This window comes from Lampetra fluviatilis, chromosome 46 (assembly GCF_964198595.1).
Source record: "Lampetra fluviatilis chromosome 46, kcLamFluv1.1, whole genome shotgun sequence".
Lineage (NCBI taxonomy): Eukaryota > Metazoa > Chordata > Hyperoartia > Petromyzontiformes > Petromyzontidae > Lampetra > Lampetra fluviatilis.
In genome coordinates this window covers 8,941,719-8,966,207 of record NC_136320.1, presented here as the reverse complement: position 1 = coordinate 8,966,207, position 24,489 = coordinate 8,941,719, and the positions used below count along the sequence as shown (strand labels likewise).

Below are 24,489 nucleotides of genomic sequence, written 5' to 3'. Positions count from 1 at the left end.
TGTTGTTTCTAAATGTGGAGAGAAAAACAAGAGGACTGGAAAAAAATCCACGTAACCATGGGGAGAGAGAGAGAGAGACACGCATACTCTAAATATACAGGCGTCAGGGACGGGATCGAACCCACGACCTCTTGTATACCAGGCGGGGTAGTTCACATCTCATCACCGAGACGCCCATGTTAGCCATTACCGGGTAACAAACTCAGGTAGCTGGACTCAGAGTGATGCTCTAACCACTGCACCACGACGCCACCCAAAACAACTTGTGCTAAAGATTTTTTTTTTAACAAAAACCACAATCAACTTCCCAACAGACAGTACTGGATGTGTTTGCGTGTTTCAGGGCAATGAGGATGCTTGTGTACGCACCTCATCCAGATGCAGATCCCGGTTGTATCCCATGGCCTCCAAGGTGACCCACAAATCTCTAGGGTCGCCACCCTGGTCCCTGGCCTCCATGAGCGTGAGATCCAGGAAGCCCTGGCGGGTCAGCTCGTTTCTCTTCATGTCGAAGTTGGCTGAGTGCGCGGGAACGTGCACAGTGACATTAGCGGGCTGCTGCGGCATTCCGCGCCAACACGTGGCTTCAACAACTAACATACGTACCTACAGGTACGAAAACAAAATGCACGTAACTATGCACAAATTAATTGGCTGAAATAAATTATCATTCTCATGACACACGCATCAGAATCGTTCGTATATAAATTTAATATATGCAATTTATAAGAATTGCTAGAAATGTGCTAATCTTACATTAGACGAATGCAGGAAACTGTACACACAAAATAGTAGTACAAATGTGACAAGAATAATTAAACAAAAACAACAACAAAAATTCCTTTTTTAAATAAAATTGTGACCACTCTATCAATGTGTAGTGACTGTGAATGTCACTATGTGATGCCGGGCTTACGAAGCCACGGTGGATAATGTGTTGGCATTATGTGTCGCCCGCTTACTGGGCATAATACCAGCCTTAGCGGGGCTTGGGTAAGCGCTGGTCAGCGCGGAGGCACCACGTATAGTGTGCGGTGCGGGCTCCCGGTGAGGGAGCAAGAGAGAGTGTCAGCCAGCCAGGGTTATGTTGGGGCATGATACGCTGGTGGACCTGCCGACATGTGACCGGATGATATTGGAGGGGGGCCATCGGTGGACGGGGGCCGCTGGGCAGTCACGTGGTATAAAAGAGCTCTTGGGAGCTTTCGGGAAAGAGCTCGAGAGATCTAGAAGGTGGGCGGGGCGAGAGGCGGAGCCAGCCCCAGCCCAGGCCGATATAACGGGGCCCCATGAGGGGCTCGGGGTTCTTCGTGTTGCTGGTGAAGAAGATCCACGTCGGGTAAAAGAAGCCTCTAGCCACGCGGTCTGGGACCCAGCTTGTGGTCCGGACCGGGATAGCGAACTGTGTCTAGTTCTGCCGTAGCGTGGCTAGATGGGCATTCAACACCCAAGTGTAGGTTGTGATGTGTTATAATCTTGATTTGAAGCTTTCGTGACTGCAGGAATCCATATTCTTTGGTTCTTTCGGTAAAGTCACGTAGGTATAAAATAAAATAGATCACGACGTTTCTGGCGCAACACAAGCGTCCGTAATCAGGTGGGAAAGCATGGTCTGCTGCTGAGTCAGACTGTTTTAAAAGGTTTGAAATGGGTGTAGACCAAGAAGTGGCCGGGGCTAGTGATGTTAATGTGAGAAATCACATTAACATCACTAGCCCTGGCCACTTCTTTATGACCCTTGGGCTACACCCATTTCAAACCTTTTAAAAAAGTCTGCCTCAGCAGCAGACCATGCTTTCCTACCTGATGGACGCTTGTGTTGCATCATAAACGTGATTTATTTTATTTTATACCTACGTGACTTTACCGAAAGAACCAAAGAGTACGTGTTATGTTGTGTTGAGTTGGTGAAATAAATAGTGTTGCTCCCAAGACAACGTCTGCGACTCAGTTGGACTCACTACAAATGCATTTGATCGCTGGTATTCAAAATATTTGAAGGCCTATTAAATAACCCATACTGCCATCCTCTGACCACCTCACACAGCAGTTATTCACATACTTTGTATTTCATGCACATAACAACCTCTCTGGGAATCATCAACCTTGCATAAAAAATGCTGGGGTATAGCCCCTGTACAACAGTGCCTGACAATGTACCCTTGTATCTGTGATGCTGCTGCTGCTGCTGCCACTACATTATACTTGACCCATTGAACTCTGACCTTTGCACACCTCCCAGGCGCTGGAATCGCACTCCTCCCCGCTGGTGCGCAACTCAAACAGGTTGTACTCCTCCAGGCTGAGCAGCCCGTTCCCGTCCAGATCTATGATCTCGAAGATATCCGACAGGATTGTCCTGCATGCGCACACACACAATGTGTAATGAATCTATCAATAACACAAATGAGATATACAGACATTGTATTAAATATAATCATAAAACATGAATAGAAAAATTAACACAAACCAAACATAACCCTTTTATCAATTTGGCCAGTTTCCAATCAGGCAAGGCCTTCATTAGCAACACATTATACAAACATGTGTTCATACCGGACTAACTTCACGAGTTAAAATGCACCCCCGCTCCCATTACAGATAGACAGACAAACGGACTGGCAGAGCAAATGCATACGTCCTTTCAACAGCCTCAGTTGTAATGCGTTAATTAAAAACAAACTCCCAACGCAAATGAGCGAACCGACCGGAACTGGCGCGTGAGCTCCAGTTCCCCGTTCTCAGCTGTCGTGATGAGGGCGGTGCTCTTGCTGGCGGTGGCGGCAGTGCTACTCCGCTTACGCAGGCGACAGCCCGTGGTGAAGGGCACAAGGAGGTAGGAGCCTTTCTGAAGGTCCCCGCGCCAGGCAAACGTCTGCCGATGGGAGGCAAACGCGTGTCTCATACCCTCACCGGTACATTAGCAAAGTGGTTGTCACCCAGGGGGTACGTAGACCCTTTCGGGGTACGTGGCAATTATACCAGGGGGGGTACGTGAGGTGATTTATAAATTTGCAAAATTTATCATATGTGAGAGTCATTAGTGAATAACTATATTTGAATGGGCCAATACAAAAATAACTATCATGACATTTAAATCCATATTGTAACTTAGGACTCACTGATTGTAAACAATGTGGTTTCCCAGAGTAACCAGCGAGCACAAAAAAATTACATCACACATGCAGAGCGTCCGTTGATTTTATTATTCGCCTGCAGTTACTAGCTAATTTTGATACTTCACAAAATGGACATTTGGTAATAAATATTAATGTTCATTATTCATACATTGATTTCTCAGATAACCATGTTGGGTCAGGCAAGGGGGTACAACTCGGTTGAAACAAAGTTCAACAAGGGTGGGGTACAGTAGTAGCCAAACAATGTTGAGAACCACTGCACTAGCGGGTCCACCTGGTTTCACTGAGCCAGGCTAAGGCTTCAGCAGAATTATTTTGTGCAAGTTTCAGGAACTGCAGTGTACTGTGCGTCACAAAGTTGCATATTTAACACAATGGCGACCAAGGTATGGGCGGGTATGTGAAGAAAGTTCAGGTATCTGAACGTCTACGTGAAATTACAGTTACAACCATCGTGCACCAATAGGTTACTGGACGAAAATACATCTGAAACTGCTTTAAACGTAGAGGAAATGCATGACTATATTAGAACGAAGGAAATAACATGCGACATTAAGATTGCATTACCGTATATGAAAAAGTGGGAGTTATAAACTTCTATAGCAAAAATATGAAATTTACGCCATACACAAACATCACACAAATATTGCAAGAATAAAGATCCGTGGCTGGAATTTTACCTCCTTGTGACAAAGCTCGGTAAAGCTGACCAGATCCTTCGAGTTAGCAGAGTCACCGTTATCTCGCAGTATGAACACAGCTGTGTCCACACCAAACCAGGTAGACCTTGGGCCTGTTGGTAGGGCCATCATTAGTACATGCTCCATAGCAGCCTACCGCGATGATATCTGCTATTGAACAAGTTTATATAGACGACAGTTCGAGGAAACTAATGGGCAGAACTCTTGTTCAAGCCACGAGCCTCATTAAAAATTTAAATTTGTTTATATCACCTGACGATTCCTGCTGCGCTTGAGTCAACTTGAGGATAAGACTCGCTAGAAAAGCCAACCAATTAATAATGCTGCCCCAGAAAATCGCAGACGTGGCCCAAAACATTCAACTAAAACAAAATAATTTTTGTTTTACCAGGTAAGGCCCACTGCACAATAAAGTTATTTTTCAGAAGCGACCTGGCCACAAATGATAGCTCAAAGAAGTGGCTTATCATGTGGAAATGTATTGCAGCCAAATAATCTAAACACGTGTTTCTAAATGAAGAGGGAAAAACCAGAGGATCCGGAGAAAAATCCATGCAACCACGTGGAAATCATGCAAACTGCAAATATACAGGCGTCAGGGTCGGGGTTGAACCCATGACCCCTGTGTAGTGCGGTAAAATACGTGGTGTGCACTGTTGGCCGAGGGCAACCGAGGTCAGGCAGGTGCGCGTGTGCAACGTGAGGTTGCACAAGCAAACCTCCACCTCATTAAGGGGAAAATCGGGTGCAGACGGGGTCGGCCCGGGGTTGCAAGCTCATACCGAGGTGTTGCCAGGGAGACGTGCGATAAGGGGTGATTGATGGCCTGACAGGCTCCAGCCTGTCTGGCACTAAAGAGACACAAGGGAGGAGCTGGATAATTGGGAGGATATACGGAGGCGCATGGGAGCGGAGCGGGAGTTCGGGTTGCTGGGACCAAGGTGAAGACATCTCGCCGCTGCCGCTCAAACCAGGGATGGACCTCAACCCTCACGAGTCGCCGGGCGGGTGAAGGTTGATCCCCCCGCCCGGATCGGACGAGTGAGTGGGTCTGAGGGAACGTAGGCGAGGGCAGCGGCGCAGAAGGAGAGCAGCTACGTGCAAGCCTCTGTGTGAGCGAAGCTGTGGGTCAAGCCTCTGTGTGAGCGAAGCTGTGGGTCAAGCCTCTGTGTGAGAAGCTGCTGAGTGCAAGCCTCTGTGTGAGGGCTGCTGTGTGCAAGCCTCTGTGTGAGCGCTGCTGTGTGCAAGCTCTGTGTGAGCGCTGCATTGTGCGAGCTCTGTGTGAGCGCTGCTGTGTGCGAGCCTCTGTGTGAGCGCTGCTGGGTGCGGAGCTTCGAGTGCGGAGCTACCGAGAGCGGGAGCTGCCGTGTGCAGAGCTGTGAGTGCGGAGGTGTGAGTGCGGAGCTGCTGAGACGAAAAGCTGCCACAGGCAGGTTAGCGAGGTGTAAAGTAGATAAGGGAAGTTAGTCAACAAAAGTGACCGTATAGACAGAGACAGGAGTGCCTACAACTGGTGCAAGAATAGAGTAATAAAGTGTCAGCAGGTGACCTGTAACAACGTGTCTGACTGAGTGATTTTAGAAGACACCACACCTGTATACCAGGCGAGGTAGTTAACATCTCCCTACCGTGGCACTGGAATTTCCAAATAAAACAGTCAAAAATGTGCACTTTAATTATTTCCAAAAATACACAACAACAAAAAATTACCAACAGCTACATTACTGCCGAGATGGGGAATCTTTGAGCGGTTATTGGTATGAAATAAATCGGTACGCACCATCCTCTGGGCTCAGGTCTAGAGGCTGCACGGTGATGTAAACACTGGTTGGCTGTGTCAGCTCCAGACGGTAGTGATGGCTCACCAAGCTGCCATCCTCCTCCACGAAGAAGCAACCCTTGCTGCGGATGTGTTTCCAGTCCTGCAGAATCCCATCACAGCAAATGCAATGTGCTCACAACCACTGGCTTGCGGGGGAGACATACAATAATAATAATAATGCCTGCTCGCCTTATCACCTGAGATCCACATCCTAACTGCATTGTCATTCACCCGCCTACACGTGATTGCGTCCGTCATGCTCCGTAGAGGCGTGCGCATCACCTTAAGGTTCTTCGGCTCGGGAAGCTTTCCACGTGCATTGCCAGCTGAGACGCTGACCACAGAGGACACGGAGGGTCGGCGATCACGCCCCGACGATGATGGCCTGGAGGCTGCCCGCATGGCTGGCTGCGGATTGACACGTGGCGACGCTCGGGGCGAGGCTTCGCTCTTGCCTGGAAACAGCCAACGGTTGGGTGAAATGTTAACGACCTTGCCTGGTATACAGGAGGTCGTGGGTCCGATCCCGACTGACGCCTGTATATTTGGAGTTTGCATGTTCTCCCTGTGGTCGTGTAGATTTTCTCTGCGTCCTCCGGTTTTTCCCTCCAAATTTAGAAACATGCGTTTATAGTATTTGGTTGCGAAAAATTTCCACGTGATAAGCCAGTTCGTTGAGCTATCATTTGTGGCCAGGTCATTTCTGAAAAAGAGTTATATAGCTCAGTGGGCCTTACCTGGTAAAAAAAAAAAATGGGGGAATTATTTTTGCCAATTCTCGACCCGTATGCGAGAGATTGAGATTCGGGGCAGCAGTGGGTGACGACTGCCATTGCTTGCAGACCAACCGCTGTCTGGCGATGCCTGAGTCAATCAAACTAGCCAATTGCTTGCACTGTGTTGCGAGTCCCATTTTCAAATAATTCTGTCAATCCACGGCTGAATGAAGGCCTCCCCATGCCCGGGCAGTCACGCGGTATTTGAAGATACTCATACTGATCAGTTTGAGTGGGTAAAAGAGAGGGGCTTAGGACTAGTTCAGATATCACTTGCCACTGGTATCAGGCATGCCCGGATATCCAACTCAAGTCACTGGATTTACGGCGCAATGCGCCGACCACTGCCCCTCACATAAGTACCGATAACGACCCACCCCACGAGTTACTCCACGACCCACCCCAAGAATCCAAATTAGCTGCAACATTTCCATATGTGTTAAATAAAACACATATGATGGAAATAATGAGTGTATGTATATTGTGATTTAATAAGGATCAATTTTAATCGATAAATCATGAAAAATCTGTGATGTCCACTCTCTGTGTTTCTTCAAATCCAGACTCAAAACATCCTTTTTTCCTCCTGCCTATGACCGACGGCCTCTCACTCAAACAAAATATCCCCACTGTTCTGAATAGTGGTCACGTGACAAACCTTACTCGTTGGCTGTGTTGGGTGGAGGTGGGTTTACGACACATTTACATTTACGAGATCTAGCCTAAAAAAGGTTCCTCTGAATTGTTATAACATAATTTAACATAGTTTATCATTCAATCAGTCGCGGGGTTCATTTCCTGTTACAATGCACGTCCTGATGCAATGGCACCATGGTGGCGAGATGTTAACCCGGTATGCAGGATCGTGGGTTCGATCCCAAACCTTGATGCTTGTATATATGGAGTTTTCATGTTCTCCCCGTGGACGTGTGGATTTTTATCCAGGTTCTCCGGTTTTTCCCTCCACATTTAGAATTTTGGCTGCAACAAATTTCTACACGATAAGCCACTTTGTTGAGCTATCATTTGTGGCCAGGTAACTTCTGAAAAAGAGCTGTATAGCTCAGTGCGCCTTACCTGGCAAAATAAACATAGTTTACTCTTTGGTTCTTTAGGTAAAGTGACGTAGAAAGAAAAATAAAATAAATAATAGCATACGTCATTTCGATTGCAACACATGCAATCATCATCAGGTGCAAATGAAAGAGAAAACAAACCTAGTAAACTTAGAAATATAATGCAATACAACACAGAGAGTCGGCTAACATAACAGTCAACATCCTACCTGGTTGATTACGTTCTTCCAAAGATTGCTAAATTTGTGAGAGAGGCAAAACACAGACACACATAGACAGACACACAAGCAGAGAGAGATAACACAGAGACACACAGAGAGAGACACACACATAGGCACACAGAGAAACAACGCCTCTGTGACTCTCTGTGTTGAATTGCATTATATTTCCAAATTTTGCTAAGTTTGTTTGATTAAGTGTGTTTTCTCTCTCTCTGTGTGTCCTCGTGTTGTCGCTCTAGTATTTCCTGCAGTCACGAAAGCTCCAAATCTCTCATTGACCTGCTAATTTCTCTACCCCCCCCCTCTCTCTGCCCCCCCCCTCTCTCTATTTACGGCCTCGACACAGAGGCGTTGTTTCTCTGTGTGCCTATGTGTGTGTCTCTCTCTGTGTGTCTCTGTGTTATCTCTCTCTGATTATGTGTCTGTCTATGTGTCTCTGTGTCCGTGTATTGTCTCTCTCTCAAATTTAGCAATCTTTGGAAGAACGTAATCAACCAGGTAGGGTGATAACTGTTATGTTAGCCGACTCTCTGTGTTGTATTGCATTATATTTCTAAGTTTACTAGATTTGTTTACTCTTTCATTTGTACCTGATGATGATTGCTTGTGTTGCAATCGAAACGTCGTATGCTATTTAATTTATTTTTCTTTCTATTGTGACTTTACCGAAAGACCCAAAGAGTAATTCCTGCAGTCACGAAAGCTCCAAATAAAGTTCAAAAATAGTTTAGTTTTATTTTAACGTTTTGGCCCACGTCTATGATTTTTTGGGGCAGCGTGATTAGTTGGTTGGCTTCTGTAGCGAGTCCGATCTTCGTGCTTACTCAAGCGAAGCCGGAATCGGTGGGCGATATGAAGTAAATCGTAATTCTGGATTAGCGTCGTGGCTTGAGCAACAACATTTGTGACCAGGTTGCCTCTCAGTGGGCCGTAACCTGGCGAAATAAAGAGAGTGTTAGTAGTTGAGTTTGGGGAGCAACGTGCCTGCGCGTGACGCGATGCCCCTCTCTGTTGCTTGGCTGCCCAGTTGCCACACTCTACCCCTGCCGTCCGCTTCGAGTCGCTCCAGCGCCATCCGCTCACACTGCCGAGCGGTTTCCAACACCATCCGGCAAAACTGGCACAGGTAGAAGAGAAGCATCCGTGAATTCATAAGAGCTCTTGGGTTGTGTGTACAGTTACACTGATATATGACTCCGTTTTGTCTGTGGATGTATAAATTACAAATGCATCATTGAAATGACCTGCATAATGTTGTACGTATGTATGTTGAAATTCTTTCGCACCGAACATAGCTAACCGCGCTCACCAAAGTATAGGAAGGTCTGTCGATATATTTACCAATGGAATATTAAAAGTGTGGTTGAATATAGTATATGAAAGGAAGACTTAAATATCTGAAAAATGGACAATGCAATATATTTTTTATATATATGAAAGAATGTACAGCCCTTTCATCAATGCACTGCTGAATGAGGACCTCTACATGCCTCGCGCGTCAAAGGGGGTTTTGTGACCATACTTCACCACGCTGATCAGCGTGGGTTGTCAAAGCCCGGCAGCATAGATGTGGTGGCATAGAAGTACAATATAACAATGGATTTTGGCTGCAGTTCCCTGCATATAATACATAACATGGGTCTAAAAATAAGCCTGAAATGTTACTACAAAACTTATTAATTATAGTTCTACAGAATTAAACTATCAGAGGTGGATTGATAAGTTTAGCAGTGTTTTATAAAATTATGTAGGCATATATTCTTTTTTCCCATCTGTTCAATGATACCATATTTAAAACTATCCTTTCATCAATTCACCAAGACCAGCATTGTGCAGAATCAATCCCCCCATGACCTAAAAGGGTTGGAAGGCTTTCATTCAGCAGTGGATTAATTGTTAAAGGGCTGTAATATACATCTTACACTAGTACAGAGCAAACTCAATGTAAGAATTGTTTATGGATGAACGTGTGTATTTCTCACCTCTGCATAATCCAGCTTTCCATCACGGTTAACATCGGCATCTTCAAACACTCCTTGTAGCTCCTTCAAAGTCATCCGCTCCCCTCTCTGTGCATGTGTAGAGGTGTAATTGTGTATGGGAGCGGATGGCAAACAAACACAAGGGGCGTGGTTAGGGCCGTACACATAGGAGGTGGCCACACCGACGTCCGCACCTGCATCCCCCACGGGCCCCTCCCGGGGGGGCCGCGGACTATAAGAGGGGGTGAGCCGGAGGGCTCGAGGTCGAGGTATCAGCTTTAACCAGCGAAGACGGAAGACCAGCTAGAATAGGCCCCGGAGCTCCCCTGGCTCGCTGTCCTTATCAGGGCCGACCAGGGCAAGCCGGTGGCGTGGCCCCGAGAGCCCAGACTGACGAGCAGGTCTGGGAACTCAGGGGGTCGGATCCCAGCTTGACCAGGGCTGGGACAGGTAGCCTCCCCTAGCTCCCTAGTGGAGGACTTGGGCTTAGGTTAGCGGGGCTTAGATGTTGTGTCTCCCTGTTAGCCGAGTAAGGGGACGTTACCCCTTAGGTCCTGTGTATACTCGCTAACTGTATACAAGTTGTGTTAATAAATAAGTGTGCCTCCGATCCCGTCGTCAAGCCTCCTGAGTAATTACTACATCTGGTGTCAGAAGTAAAACGTCCAAAGATGGACACACGAGGGACGACACGTACCAGGGAGTCGGAGAGGGAGGACACCGCGGCCGAATCACCACCAGAGATGGCCGAGGTCGGATCGGAGCAGCCGGGGCCGAGTACACCCGCGCCGCTACGACAGGAGGGGGGGGATGCGTCGGCCGAGGGACTTCGGCTGGCTCACTCCCGCCTGGCGGAGCTGCTCTACGCCGCGGCCGCCGTGTTGGAGGAGATCACGCGGCTGGGAGCTGGAGGGGCTGCGCGGGAAGACGGCAGCAGCCGACGCACGCCGGCATTTCCCGCCACCCCGACGCGGCTCGCGGTTAAATTTCCCGCCATCACTACAGTGCGAGCAGAGGGCGGGGCCGGCCTGCGTCAGGTGACTGCTGAGGGCCAAGCACGAGCCGTGACATCATCAACGCCGGCCAGCGCGTCAACAACGGAGCGACCGGCGATGCCATGCTCACAGCCCGCCCACACTGTAACGTCGGCTGGGAACGAGGGAGCGAGATCCGCAGCCACGGACGTCGCCTTACAACAGCGACTGCCGCCTCTCAAGGAGTTCGTGGGAGCGGATGGAGATTGGGGCGGCTTCAAAAGGCGGTTCATCGCTCATCAAGAGATGGCGAACTGGACGGACGCCGAGGCACTATGCGCGCTGCCGGCGATGCTGGACGACGACGCCCTGGCTACCCTCACCTCGGCGCCTAAGGAAAAGCGCGCCACGCTGCACCTGGCGCTGCAGCTGCTGTCAGCCGTCTATGGGCCGCCTTCGGACTGCAGGCAGCTGTTCCACGATCGGCATCGGGGCGCCAACGAATCGCCCCTGGCCTTCCGAACGGCTCTCCTGGCCCTGGCAAAGGCAGCTTTCCCGCGGATGGACGAGGAGGGAGTGGACGCCATGGTGGCTGAAAAGCTGCTGCTACTCGCCGATGAGCTGGACATCGCCGTCTTGGCTCAAGACGACGGAGAGATGTCGTCCCTGCTGGTCGCGCGCCACATCCACGGGGGCTTGCGGTCCCTGCGTCGCAAGGCTGCCAAGGGGGTGGCCGGCCATGCCATGGCGGCCACCGCCCTCCCATCAGAGGAGGTCTGCGGGGTGGAGCGGCGGGGGGAATGGAGATCGGCGGCACCGCAGGCTCGGAATGGACCGAGCCGCCAGGAGCAGCCCAGGCCATCTGGGGCGCTCACACGCTGCTACAACTGTGGCCTGCAAGGCCACGTTGCGTCAGGATGCCGGGCTCCCCGTCAGCGCGGAGCGACACCTCGTCAGGACGCCACGCCGTCTCCACCCAAGCTCCAGCAGAGAAATACGGCGAGTCGTGGCACCTCACACGTTTGGCCCATGCACACATCCGACACACACTCACGCGCTCAACTGAACAGGGTTCGAAAATCGCCGCCCATCGCGCGCGATTGTTCTGAAATGCGGCGAGCGCTCCAACCGGGTCAGTGGTCGGAGCTCGCCCATCGTGTCGTTGCTGCGTCGGCGGGATCATCGGTTGTGGTCGGTCATATTGATGGGGTAGAGGTGCGGATTTTAATTGACACAGGGGCATCGGCGACCATTATATCTGATTTGATTTATAACATCCTTCCCGTTCAAAGTCGTCCCTTGCTCCCTGTTGACGTGCCATGCTATGCTGCTAATGGGGGCTCGCTGGGCATTATTGGGCAAATCCGCGCCAAAATTTGTATTGGAGACATTAAATTATCCGGGCCTGTTTTGGTTTCCTCCTCACTCGCGGTTCCGTGCCTGTTGGGGACGGATTTCTTGGCCAAAATGCCCATCCGTATCTTGATTGACCAGGGGTGCATCGAGCTCCCATCGGGCCGACGTGTTACATTTTTGTCTTCCCCCACCACGGAGCGTCGGGCGTTTGCCACCGTGCAGGCGCTCGTGACAAAAACTGTGCGCGTACCCCCGGGGGCTCAGATGCTCGTCCCTCTTAGGTTGCGTCGGCCGTTTGCTGAAGGGGTTGCGGATCAGGGGGTCTTGTTGGGACCATCTCGAGCCGGGGTCAATGGACCCGATTTGCTAGCGGCTCAGACCATGGTGAAAGGGGATGGGGACCCCTTCATTGCAGTCCTTAATGTAGGATCGCGAACGGCCGTGGTTCCTCAAGGGACCGTGCTTGCACACGCAACGCCGGCGCCCTATGAGGAACCACTCGTGGGTCAGGTAACCACCGATCCTCCGTCGCGACCGCATTCGGACTGTGATGACGGATGGCTGGATGCACTTTGCGCGGGATCTGTGGATCTGTCCGACACGCAGCGTGCGCAGCTGCGAGTTCTCCTGAAATAATTTGCCGACGTTTTTAGTAAACACAAATTTGATATTGGTTGTACTAAATTGCTGCGACACCATATTGACACGGGTGACAGCGCGCCAATCCGCCAAAATCCCTTTCGGCTCAGTCCCGCCGAAAAGGATCATGTAAAATCGGCTGTTGATGACATGCTAGCCGCCGATATCATTTCCCCTTCCAACAGCCCGTGGGGCGCACCGATCGTTTTGGTGAAAAAACACGACGGCTCACTGCGGTTTTGTGTCGACTTTCGGCGATTGAACAAAATTTCTGTGGCAGATGCGTACCCGCTTCCTCGAATGGATGAGTCGCTCGATGCCTTGGCGGGGGCGCGATTCTTTTCCACCCTCGATTTACTATCTGGATTCTGGCAGCTTCCTCTGGATGACGAATCAAAACCTAAAACTGCTTTTCGGACACCGCAAGGTCTCTTCCAATTTAACCGCTTGCCGTTGGGCTTACATTCTGCGCCGGCAACTTTTCAGCGGTTAATGGAACTGGTCTTGGCAGGCTTGCAATGGGATTCGTGTTTAATTTACTTGGACGATGTCATCGTCTTTAGCAAATCCTTCGAGGAACACCTCCAGAGGCTGCGTGCTGTTTTTCTCAAAATGCGGGCTGCCAATTTAAAATTTAAACCGCAGAAGTGCCATTTGCTCCGCGAATTGGTGCGGTATTTGGGTCACATTGTTGGGCGCTCGGGGATATCCACTGATCCCGCCAAAACGGAATGCGTCAGCTCCTGGCCGACTCCCACCTCGGTGGGAGAGGTCAGGAGTTTCATTGGGTTCGCGTCGTACTATCGACGGTTTGTGGCTGACTTCGCTACGATCGCGAAACCATTGCATGCCTTGACGTCCAAGGGAGTCAGGTTTCATTGGGGGCTGGAGGAGGAGGCTGCTTTTCACGCCCTCCGGAATGCCCTGGTGGGGGCTCCGCCGTTGAATTACCCCGACTTCTCACAACCCTTCTTGCTCGATACAGATGCAAGTAACACGGGCATCGGGGGCGTGCTGTCCCAACTCATTGGGGGCGTAGAGCATGTGGTGGCTTACGGTAGTCGGGTACTGTCTCCAGCGGAACAACGGTACTGCGTTACCCGTCGGGAATTATTGGCAATTGTTTATTTCATTCAGCAGTACCGCCCATATCTGTACGGTCGGCGTTTCACCGTCCGTACAGATCATGCGGCCCTACAGTACGCTCTGCGGGTTCAACAACCATCGGGCCAGTTGTCTCGATGGTTGGAGATTCTCCAGGACTACGACTTTGTCACCACATATCGTAAGGGCGTCCGCCACACGAACGCTGACGCCCTGTCACGGTTGCCACCCACTTCGGAGTGCGCTTGCCTCCTGGGTTCGGGGCGTTGTAGGCCCCCGAACGTCACCACCGATTCGGTCCTCGTGGCCGCCGCCGATGCGCCTTCGGCTTCGGGTCCTATCGAGCAAGAAGGGAGGGATTCGTTGCTGGGGTTGTCGGTCGCGGAATGGGGACGCCTCCAAATGGAGGACACCTCCCTCCTCGCTCTGCGCCGTCGCGCAGGGGGGGTTGGGCAGGGGGTGGCGAACATTGACTCGTGGGGGTTGTTCCAGGGTCTTTTAATGCACTGGGACGGAAAAACCCGCCGCCAGCAGCTCGTGGTGCCTGCAGCATTGAGGGGTAAGGTGGTATGGGCTGTTCATGAGCGGCTTCTGCACTTGGGGGTTCACAAGACCTTTGCCACGCTCCAGCTCGATTTCTTCTGGCCGGGCATGGCAAAGGACGTGGGGGATCTCCTGGGGTCGTGCACGCAATGCGCGCAGCGAAAGCCACCAGCTAGGGGGTCCAACCCTCCGCTGCAGTCCATAAAGGTTTCCCGGGTTAACGAGCTCGTTGCGCTAGACATACTCGGGCCATTTCCCGCTACACCCAGGGGGAATAGGTATTTATTGACAGGGGTCGAATACTTCACGAGATGGCCTATGGCCTGGCCCCTGGCCAACCAGTCGGCAGCAGCCATCGCGGAGGCCTTTGTCCAGGGCTATGTCCTCGACAAAGGTGCTCCGGAACGGCTGCTTACTGACCAGGGTAAGAATTTTTCGGGAAAACTCCTCCGCGAGGTGTGCGACCTCTTGGGTACGGAGAAAATTCGGACCTCCCCATATCACCCTCAAACTGACGGGATGGTGGAACGGCTGCATCGGACCATCACGTCTATGCTGTCCCAACAGGTGTCCGAATCCCAGACAGATTGGGACCTTCGCATAGCCGGTGTGTTGCAGGCCTACAGGATGGCTCCCCATGCGGCCACCGGATTTTCCCCTTTCTTTTTAATGTATGGCCGCGAGGCTAACCCCCCTGTGACGACCCAGCTGAAGCTCTCGGCGCCTCAGGCGAAGTCTACCTTGTCCGAACACGTTAAATTTAACATCAGCAAATTGTCTGAGGCGCGGGAAGCGGCCGTGCAAAATTCTGAACTCCGCCAGAAGGCGAACGAGAGGCTTCGGCTGGGGCGGGTACATGTGTTCAAATGGAAACCAGGGGACAGGGCATGGTTGCACTGTCCCCAGGTGCCACTGGCAACCTCGTCAAAGTTGGTACGGCCGTGGCGGGGGCCAGTGGAGGTCGTACAGGTCTTACGGCCGCAATGTGTTCGCGTCAAATGGGGGAGGCGTCGGTGGTACGTGCACCCCTCAAGGTTGAAACCGTTCATTGCGCCGGCCCGTGGTTCACACACACACACGCATGGCCAAACGTGTGAGGGGTCCGCCGACTCCCCGACGTCGCTGCTCTCGCCTAACATGACATCAACTGTTCCATCTCCAGGTGCAACAGGAGTGACGGGTCCACGCCCGCCAACCCCTCCCGGAGGGGTCGGGGGTCACTCGGCAGCGACGCCAGACTCTCTTGCACCCGGACCGTCACCAACCACCACTGAGCGTGCCGGGTCGAGCCCTTGTGACGGGCCCGCCGCGAGAACGCGCGCCAAAACGCGCAGACTATTGTGAGGTCGGCCGTTGGGGGGCCCTTGCGGACAGTGGGGGAGGGGCATCCGGAGCGCGTGTATATATGTTGGGTTTGCGGAATGGGGTATTTATTCGGGAGGGTGCGCCGGGTTATTTTTTTCTCTTTCTTCTTCTACCTGTTTCCTGTTGTTGTTGTTGTTATGACTGTTATTGTTCTTGTTAAATTTACGCGAGGCACACACGGTTTTGGGGAGGCATGCACCTTTATTCTGATTTTGTTGCAGCCGGGGACGGCTGCGAACTGTACAGGGGGGGGTGATGTAGAGGTGTAATTGTGTATGGGAGCGGATGGCAAACAAACACAAGGGGCGTGGTTAGGGCCGTACACATAGGAGGTGGCCACACCGACGTCCGCACCTGCATCCCCCACGGGCCCCTCCCGGGGGGGCCGCGGACTATAAGAGGGGGTGAGCCGGAGGGCTCGAGGTCGAGGTATCAGCTTTAACCAGCGAAGACGGAAGACCAGCTAGAATAGGCCCCGGAGCTCCCCTGGCTCGCTGTCCTTATCAGGGCCGACCAGGGCAAGCCGGTGGCGTGGCCCCGAGAGCCCAGACTGACGAGCAGGTCTGGGAACTCAGGGGGTCGGATCCCAGCTTGACCAGGGCTGGGACAGGTAGCCTCCCCTAGCTCCCTAGTGGAGGACTTGGGCTTAGGTTAGCGGGGCTTAGATGTTGTGTCTCCCTGTTAGCCGAGTAAGGGGACGTTACCCCTTAGGTCCTGTGTATACTCGCTAACTGTATACAAGTTGTGTTAATAAATAAGTGTGCCTCCGATCCTGTCGTCAAGCCTCCTGAGTAATTACTACACATGTGTACAGAAAGTAGAATGCGACGTTGTAAAGTTAAATTTCGATTTAAAGCTTTCGTGACTGCAGGGATTCATATTCTTGGTTCTTTCGGTAAAGTCACGTAGAAGGGAAATAATAAAATAATAAAAATAAAACAATAAAATTCTCACGACGTTTCGATTGCAACACAAGCAATCATCATCAGGTGTGAAATGCTCTTGCTGTGGTTTTCACACCTGATGATGATTGCTTGTGTTGCAATCGAAACGTCGTGATAATTTTATTGTTTTATTATTATTATTTTATTGTTTCCCTTCTACGTGACTTTACCGAAAGAACCAAGAATATGTTGTAAAGTCAGTTTTGTAACAGTTGTTTGGTAATTTTCCATCAGTTTTATCCTGAGAGTACTGCGAAACAAACCTTATATTTGGATTCCTCACACAGCAAGTGCAACCCTTCGTGTTAGGGAATGGCCCATGGAAGCAGATATCACAGAGCTACCACTGAGATCACTTTACGTGACACGGTCTGTAGAGTAGAGGGCAGCACTTTCCCACTCGCTCTGCTATATGAAAGTAAAGTTTGTCACGGAAGAGTCAACCCAATACTTTAATCGTCAGAGATGGAAGTTGGGAAAATTAATCGCAGAACCAAATGTTTTGTGACGGCATGATTTTGCACAGTTATTAGAAACCGGGCTTAGACCATAAACTCTCATTCTAATTTACAGAGTGCTTTCACTCAAGGCGCTAGACATAGCTTTGAAAACAGTGACCGAATGGAATGCTGTAGTTGACTGGGGCGTACATGTATTGAGGAATGAGTGACATTGATAGAGGGGTACATATGGATCACGAGAGGGTAGGGGAGGGACGGGAAGGAGTGCAGTGGCGAGGGGAGGGAAGAAGAAGAGAATGGGCGATAGAGAGGAGGTGAGGATTTAAGATAGGAACGGAAGGAGCTTAAGGAGGGCGACTGCTCAATGTACAAGGAAAGTTTATTCCAGTGGAGGGGAGCAAGGAAGGAGAAGGAATTGATATACTTTTACAATTTGTAATGATATACTTTATATTTATTTATTCATAGTGATTTGCTGACCTTTCCAATACTTTGCATTTCTATTGGTTTGTGTATTGCCAATTTTCTTACCTGCCCCTACTGGACATCTGTGAAAAATTGCTTCATAGCTCATCGGATTCCTCCTCCAGTCTAAATAAAGATTCTGAGAAGGACCGAAAACGGGGAATGGGTACAGGGAGAAGGAGGGACAGAGAGTGAGAGAGAGAGGTTTTGAAAATATAGTAGTTTCAAATGGGAAGCCAGTGGCGTTGAAGGAAGAGAGGCAAAGTGTGAGAATTAAAGGGGAGTTTGAAAATAATTTGTGCATAAGCATTTAAAATTGTTGGACCGGAGTGAGGGCAGAGGCAGAGAGACCAAGAAGAAGAAAATTGCAGTAGCCCAGACGGTTAATGAATCAGAGAATAAACCAGGCATCAAACTCAACTTCGTGCTCTGGCCTCTGAGCCAACCAGCCCACCTCCAGTATTGTAACTTTAAAATAATTGTAATTATGTTTTCATTTTATTCCAAGTATTACTCTCCCCAAATATGCTTTAAAACATCTATTTCATAGCCCAGTAAAGATAGAATTGGCCAACATCCCAATGCAGGACTCTCCTGAAAACAATATTTCGAACTTAATAATATTAAATGTGTCATATTGGGACTGCCAATTTACGTAAGTACATTTCTTTTAACGTTTTTATGCCAAAACTATAAACTAAACACGAAACATAAACAAACATGGGTGGCTGGATATACTACTTATGTCAGTGCACTGCACTGGCAATGCAACATTCTGGGTTCCAATACAAATACAGCAGAACTCCTCTAACCATGCTACAATTATCCAAAAATCTTGTTTTTCATGCCCTAAATCAATCCGTGAACACTCCTCATATGCAGATATTGATTTTAGTAAAATTAGAAATGGCGTTACCAGTTCAAAAATAATGCCCTCTAGTACCTGTTTAGAGTGTCAAAAAATATTCCAGCAATGGATCAATATCGTTTGTCGGCTGTTTTGAAGTGGCTGGCCTAGGCTTCCTGGCCCTGGTTTTCAAGGCCGCCAGGGCGGTAAGATGTTAACTATCTTGCCTGGGATACAGGAGGTCATGGGTTCGATCCTGACCCTGACGGCTGTATATTTGGAGTTTGCATGTTCCCTCTGTGGTCGCGTGGATTTTTCTCCAGGCCATCTGGTTTTTCCCTCCACGGTGACTTTCGGTGAGCACCACTAACCGTGGTGAGCACCCGCCGGAGTTCGTCGCGCGTGAGGAAGCCGTCGCTGTTGCGGTCGATCTTGCGAAAAGCAGCGAGCAGCTCCTCACGAGCCACGGGCCTCTCCTGCCGTGCCACCTCGCACACGTCCTCAAAGTCCAGCGCCGACATCGACACCGGGAAGTATTGTTCCAGCGCACGGCGGGACGGGCTCCTCCCGGCATGCTGCAGAACTGAGAGAGCGGGTACCGGTGAAGGCTGAAGGCAGCAAAGGGGCCCAGGTGCACAGTACAACTCTGTGCACCAACCCTCCGATTAGCACGGTTAGCAATGTACGGTGCGAAAGAAGTTCAACATGCATATATAGATACATACAACCCTGTTTTCAAAGAGCTTACAGGTCTGTGCCACCAGATGAATGTGGGCCCAATTGATGTGTTGACGAACGTTCCTTATCAAACTATTTTTTGATCTGGGCTGTTTCGTCAACAAGTCCAATCTATGAGGTGGCCGGGTGACTCAAGAGATCGGAGCGCTGCTCTGGAACCGCTGGGATCCTGGGGCTTGAATCCAGATTTGCCCGTGATTAAACCGGATTCTCAAGTATAGCGAGTGACATGGTATCAGCCTGGTCGCCACTGACTGCACAAAAAACCCCTCACATTTGATTTATTCTAGTGCTTAATTTGGTTAAAATCCAGCTCTGATAATTAAAAACATCAGTTGGGTTGCCACCCAACGAACATTGCTCTCAATGGGTTGATGAGTGGGAAAGTGCTGCCCTCCACTGTGTAGAACAGAGATCACGGGAAGCAATCTCAGAGGTAGTTTTGTGATATCCCCTTCCGTGGGCCATTCTCAAACATAAAGGGTTGCACTGCTTAGCAAAGAGATACGAACGGACGATGCGTCTCATGATACGACACCAATAGCACAACCGGGATAAAATTGGAGGAAAATATGAAAAAAAGTATATTACAACAAATCTGTGACTCTATATGCATGAACAAAGAGCTGATAGGTCTCCTGTAACAACAGATAATTGGAAACGCACCTTGACAAAGCTGCTGACGAGTGGTTATCTTCTCCAGCGTGCTCTTGCACACCATCAGGTAGGCGGCTCTACACTGCCGGTAGAACTCCTCCTCTCCTGCCCTTCCATTCAGTTCTGACTTTTCGCCAACATCTGACCTATCGATGACTTCTGACCTTTTGACAATGGCATCTGACTTGCGGCTTGAAATGGAAGCCACGCTGTTCTTTCGACTGCCCATGGCTAACGTTCACTGCGAAGTAAACAACAAAAACGCAATGGAAAGTCAACTTATTCAGTCCGTCTACTGTCAAGCCAAGTGACGTTTAATTTTGATTATATCAAATTAATACTCAAACATAAACATATACAATGAGAAAAAAAACCATGTACCAATTATCTCCCTGGTAAATGAGCAATGGAGTAATGGTTATTCTCCATTGGCAAGGCTTGGGCAGTGGTGGAAATTTCAATTTCATAATGAAGGAGCCAAATGAACTCATAGGAGACTGGCATTGTTTTGATGTTATCAAGCAGTGGATGAAAGCCAGTCAATTCATGACTGTAATTTGAAATCACAACCTTTTGACTTGAGTCAAGTGCTCCAACTACATTATCACCAGGCCAGATGTATACAGGCCAAAGTCCTTTACCTATGAAAACCTGACTTAAACTCTTAAAATACATTTTTATACGTTTAGGCTATTTGGTAAATGTTTTCGTGAGTTTTTTTGTGAAGAGAACCAGAGTAATTGATGCAGCTAAGCCTCTGCAAGACTTGTCCCTCTTTTTCTGGAGGGTCCTGTCCAGGGCCGGATTAAGGTTCTTGTAGGTCCTCAGCATTTCTGTTTCGTAGGCCTTCAGTGATAACGTTCGACAGTTGGCACTGCTGCTGCCCATGTTACTACCGCCGCTGTCACTTGCTTGTTTTACGCGTACTTCGTCCAGCCGCCGGATAGATGTCGTTACTGATACGTTCATTATTTAGTCTGTACCCTAATTCGATGGGAGCGTGCTGTGTGCCGCAGATAAGCAGATTTAAATTGAAATTAGTGAGAGAAAAAAAACAAGTTAGGCCTGAAAATATTACAAGCGAAAGTGTCTTTAACAATTTTTTACTATGATTATCATATCGGATGACACAGCTTTAAAAGGATGCCGTTCATTTCCATCGATAACAAATTCAATGTTCTGATAGGACGACCGCATGGTGAGCGCCATATTGCCTTACTTTCGTTTTAGCTTAAAGATTTGTTCGACTGTCATTTTAGGTGGAATATGCCTCACTCACGGATGAACGACTTATTGCAACTGCAAAGACATTGCAACGAGCAGCCAACAAATTACGTGCCAAAAATAATGAATGAGATTGTGCGAAAAACACCATTTGAAGATTTCGATTTAAAGCTTTCGTGACTGCAGGGATTCATCTTCTTGGTTCTTTCGGTAAAGTCACGTAGAAGGGAAGTAATACAATAATAAAAATAAAACATAATAAAATAATTCTCACGACGTTTCGGCCACAACGCAAGCAGCCGTCTTCAGGTGAAAACCAGGTCTGTCGAGGCGACAGCGTCTGATTGAAACAGAACCATGCTTGGAGCATATATTTAAGCTGGGTCTGAAGGGGGGGAAAGGGCGCCCTTTAAGCTGGGTAGGAAGGGGGGGAAAGGGCGCCCTTTCCCCCCCTTCCTACCCAGCTTAAATATATGCTCCAAGCATGGTGCTGTTTCATTCAGACGCTGTCGCCTCGACAGACCTGGTTTTCACCTGAAGACGGCTGCTTGCGTTGTGCCCGAAACGTCGTGAGAATTATTTTATTATGTTTTATTTTTATTATTTTATTACTTCCCTTCTACGTGACTTTACCGAAAAAACCAAGAAGACCATTTGAAGATGTTACTGCTAATTTTTTAAAGAAAAAAATCTTGAAAAGTCAATCACAGGTGTTAATTTCTCTCACCTTATGAAAAAAACCGATTGACATGACTGGCTCTTTGTATAAACACGGTGTCTATCCTTGCTATATACATATATTTATTCAAGAACATATCTTGGTTAAATTTTTTATCATACAAACAAAAAAACATGGTAAAATTGTGTTTCGTAGGCGCTATTGGATAATACGGCCCTGGTCCTGTAGTCGGATGCTTTACCAACTGCATTTAGTATGTATGTACAACGTATGTTGAACTTCTTTCGCACCGTACGTAGCCAACCATGCTAATCGGAGGTGCGGGGGAAGGACAACATTTTAAAGATCGGTTTGCGTGTGGAGGAAAACATAATTCCCCAGAGCAAATAGATGCATGCAAGCTCAACGGTCTACACAGATTTGGTCACAAACTCACTTGCTGAACAAATATCTTTCAGTCGTAGTACACCCTCAACGTTTTGAGAGTTTACAAAACCACATGAATCGTCATCCCTTGCCTCGAAAGTGTCGAATTAGAGCCATGTGCAACTGTGCTGGACGCATGCCCATATGAGGCAATAAGTCATTCGCCAGAACAGAAAGTTCAATAAACATATTCTCTTGATTGACATCTACTCGCAACGGTCCTGCAGGCTGAAATAAGCACACAATGAAATACGGTACAGTACTGTACTGCATCCATGAGCCAACAACTCAGCCTGCCACAGCACTTGTAATACAGGCGAATAGTTCCAAAACGTCTGGCAAATACAGTACTCCAGATGAGATTTACTCACGACTGTATATGTGTCATATTACTTGAATGCCTATCACCACCATGCCACATGGCCAATTCCTACGGTTTAATCAACGACTGCTGATGGTCAACGTGCATGAATAACGTGAATGACAAGAGAGCTGAAATATACATTCAGTAGGACTATATTAAAGTAAAATCTCTGTACAGCGTGCTACTGCAGTCCTCTCTAACTTTACTGCGGCTCTGATGGCACAAGCAGTCCAGAGCTAAATGTTTTTTATAGTGTGTGTTGATACATGGCTGCATGAGAGGTCCCGAAAGAGGCAAAGATGTTTTTCTAACATGCCAAGTCCCACGCCCCTACCGTGAGAGGCACATCTTAAACCATCACATCCAAGACCAGATTAGTGCTCGTGGGGGGCTGCCTGTCGTATGTATCCGATGTATGCACTTTGACATTTACGACAATGGCTTTAAAGCCAGCAGTAAACGTTGCTGATGGAGTTGGGGCTCACTCATTCCTCCGTTGCCTCCCTGCCTTTTTAGTGTGTGGCACGCGTGTGTGTGATCCAGCCACTTCGTAGCGGGGTTGGTGATTCGTGCAGAGATTGAACCTTCGTGTTTGATACACCCAACAGGAATGGCACTGATATTCCTGTAGGCACTATATCCAGTAGGTTTGGGCACCATAATTTTTTAGTGTTATCCCATCATTTGAATGAGATTGTTTTTTCCCCCCAAGAACTCCAATTTTATAAACACGAAAAAAGTTATTCGATCTGAATTGGCCAAAAATATCAATGCAGGAAACATACACACGAGTACGACGGTTCAACAAAGTGTTACAAAAAAATACCTGTGAAATTCCATGGTTTTAGTCACTACCCAAATAATCAATGTGTCCGAAATATGTCACGGACAATTTTCATTTAATGACGATTTGTAACTTCTAACTAAAATAGCGGAATGAGAATTGACGTTGTGAACTTCTAGAACTCCATAAGAAGTGCATGGTGAAACATAACAAGTTGTTTTACCGATGTTAAAGGTCATAACAACATGTCATCGTCCGTACCACGCGGGCCTCGTTCCTTCTGGTTACAATCCGCCGTGACTCAACTCTCGTTACGACACAAATTACTCGTGCGCTGCGATGGAAAGTGACTCCTCGCAGATTAAACACATTCCTGCTGCGGAGGGAGCTGGTAGGAACGTTGGGTTGCTCGGTCAATGGCCAGGGTCAACGGCGGCGTGGTGTATTCCGCAAATATGCCCGACTGTGAGGGCGGGCACAAGCCGGCGTGAGTAGGTTAAACGTTGAGTTTTATAAGGGCACCACGGGGTGACCAGCCCCTCCCCACCCAGCCCCATCCCCTTCCACCCCCCACCCAGCCCCACCCCACCCAGCCCCTCCCCACCCAGCCCCACCCAGCCCCTCCCACCCCCACCCTCCCCACCCAGCCCCTCCCCTCCCCACCCAGCCCCACCCCTCCCACCCCCCACCCAGCCCCACTCTCCCCACCCAGCCCCTCCCCTCCCCACCCAGCCCCACCCTACCCACCCAGCCCCTCCCTACACGTCGGACACAATAATCCCATGTGGGCTGGTGTAACCAGGAGGTTCCTACCAGTAAGACGTTTCTTATGCAGAATGTAAATACTGAGCCGTGTCACAAATTACATAACCTCAAAAGGTAAAAAATTGTCCTCGACAGTAGAATACATTCGGATATGAGCACGTCGACCTTATCAATAAGAGTGGAGAGACCATTTACTGGATGTATGTCTATCAAAATTAAGTCCGAATTGGCATCATGCTATGTATGACCATGTAACATCTTTACATGGTCATACATAGCAACTTTAAATTGTCCGAGATGTACGTCCGTAAACGTGTGGATTAGCCCTGTAATTATACAAAGACAAAGATGCCCCAGGTAGCCTTAACAGACTGTCAGGGCAAGTGCTGTTTGCAAGCAGCTATTAAGGCCGGCACTGTGGCACACGAGGGGGTGG

General features: G+C 49.0%; 1 protein-coding gene across 1 annotated transcript in view; it reads right to left on the bottom strand.

The window, feature by feature from the left end:
• The window catches only part of EFCAB7 (EF-hand calcium binding domain 7), a 30,634-nt gene that overhangs the window by 5,116 nt on the left and 1,029 nt on the right, over positions 1-24,489 (bottom strand). Inside the window, exons 2-11 of the mRNA XM_078877090.1 lie at positions 19,821-20,052; positions 18,788-18,999; positions 9,719-9,805; positions 8,721-8,853; positions 5,946-6,118; positions 5,622-5,763; positions 3,821-3,933; positions 2,709-2,875; positions 2,226-2,359; positions 370-518 (exon numbers count right to left, since the gene is read on the bottom strand). Of these exons, the coding sequence (XP_078733216.1) occupies positions 370-518; positions 2,226-2,359; positions 2,709-2,875; positions 3,821-3,933; positions 5,622-5,763; positions 5,946-6,118; positions 8,721-8,853; positions 9,719-9,805; positions 18,788-18,999; positions 19,821-20,040 (1,530 nt within the window). The 5' untranslated portion in view covers positions 20,041-20,052. The remainder of the gene's footprint in view (positions 1-369; positions 519-2,225; positions 2,360-2,708; positions 2,876-3,820; positions 3,934-5,621; positions 5,764-5,945; positions 6,119-8,720; positions 8,854-9,718; positions 9,806-18,787; positions 19,000-19,820; positions 20,053-24,489) is intronic.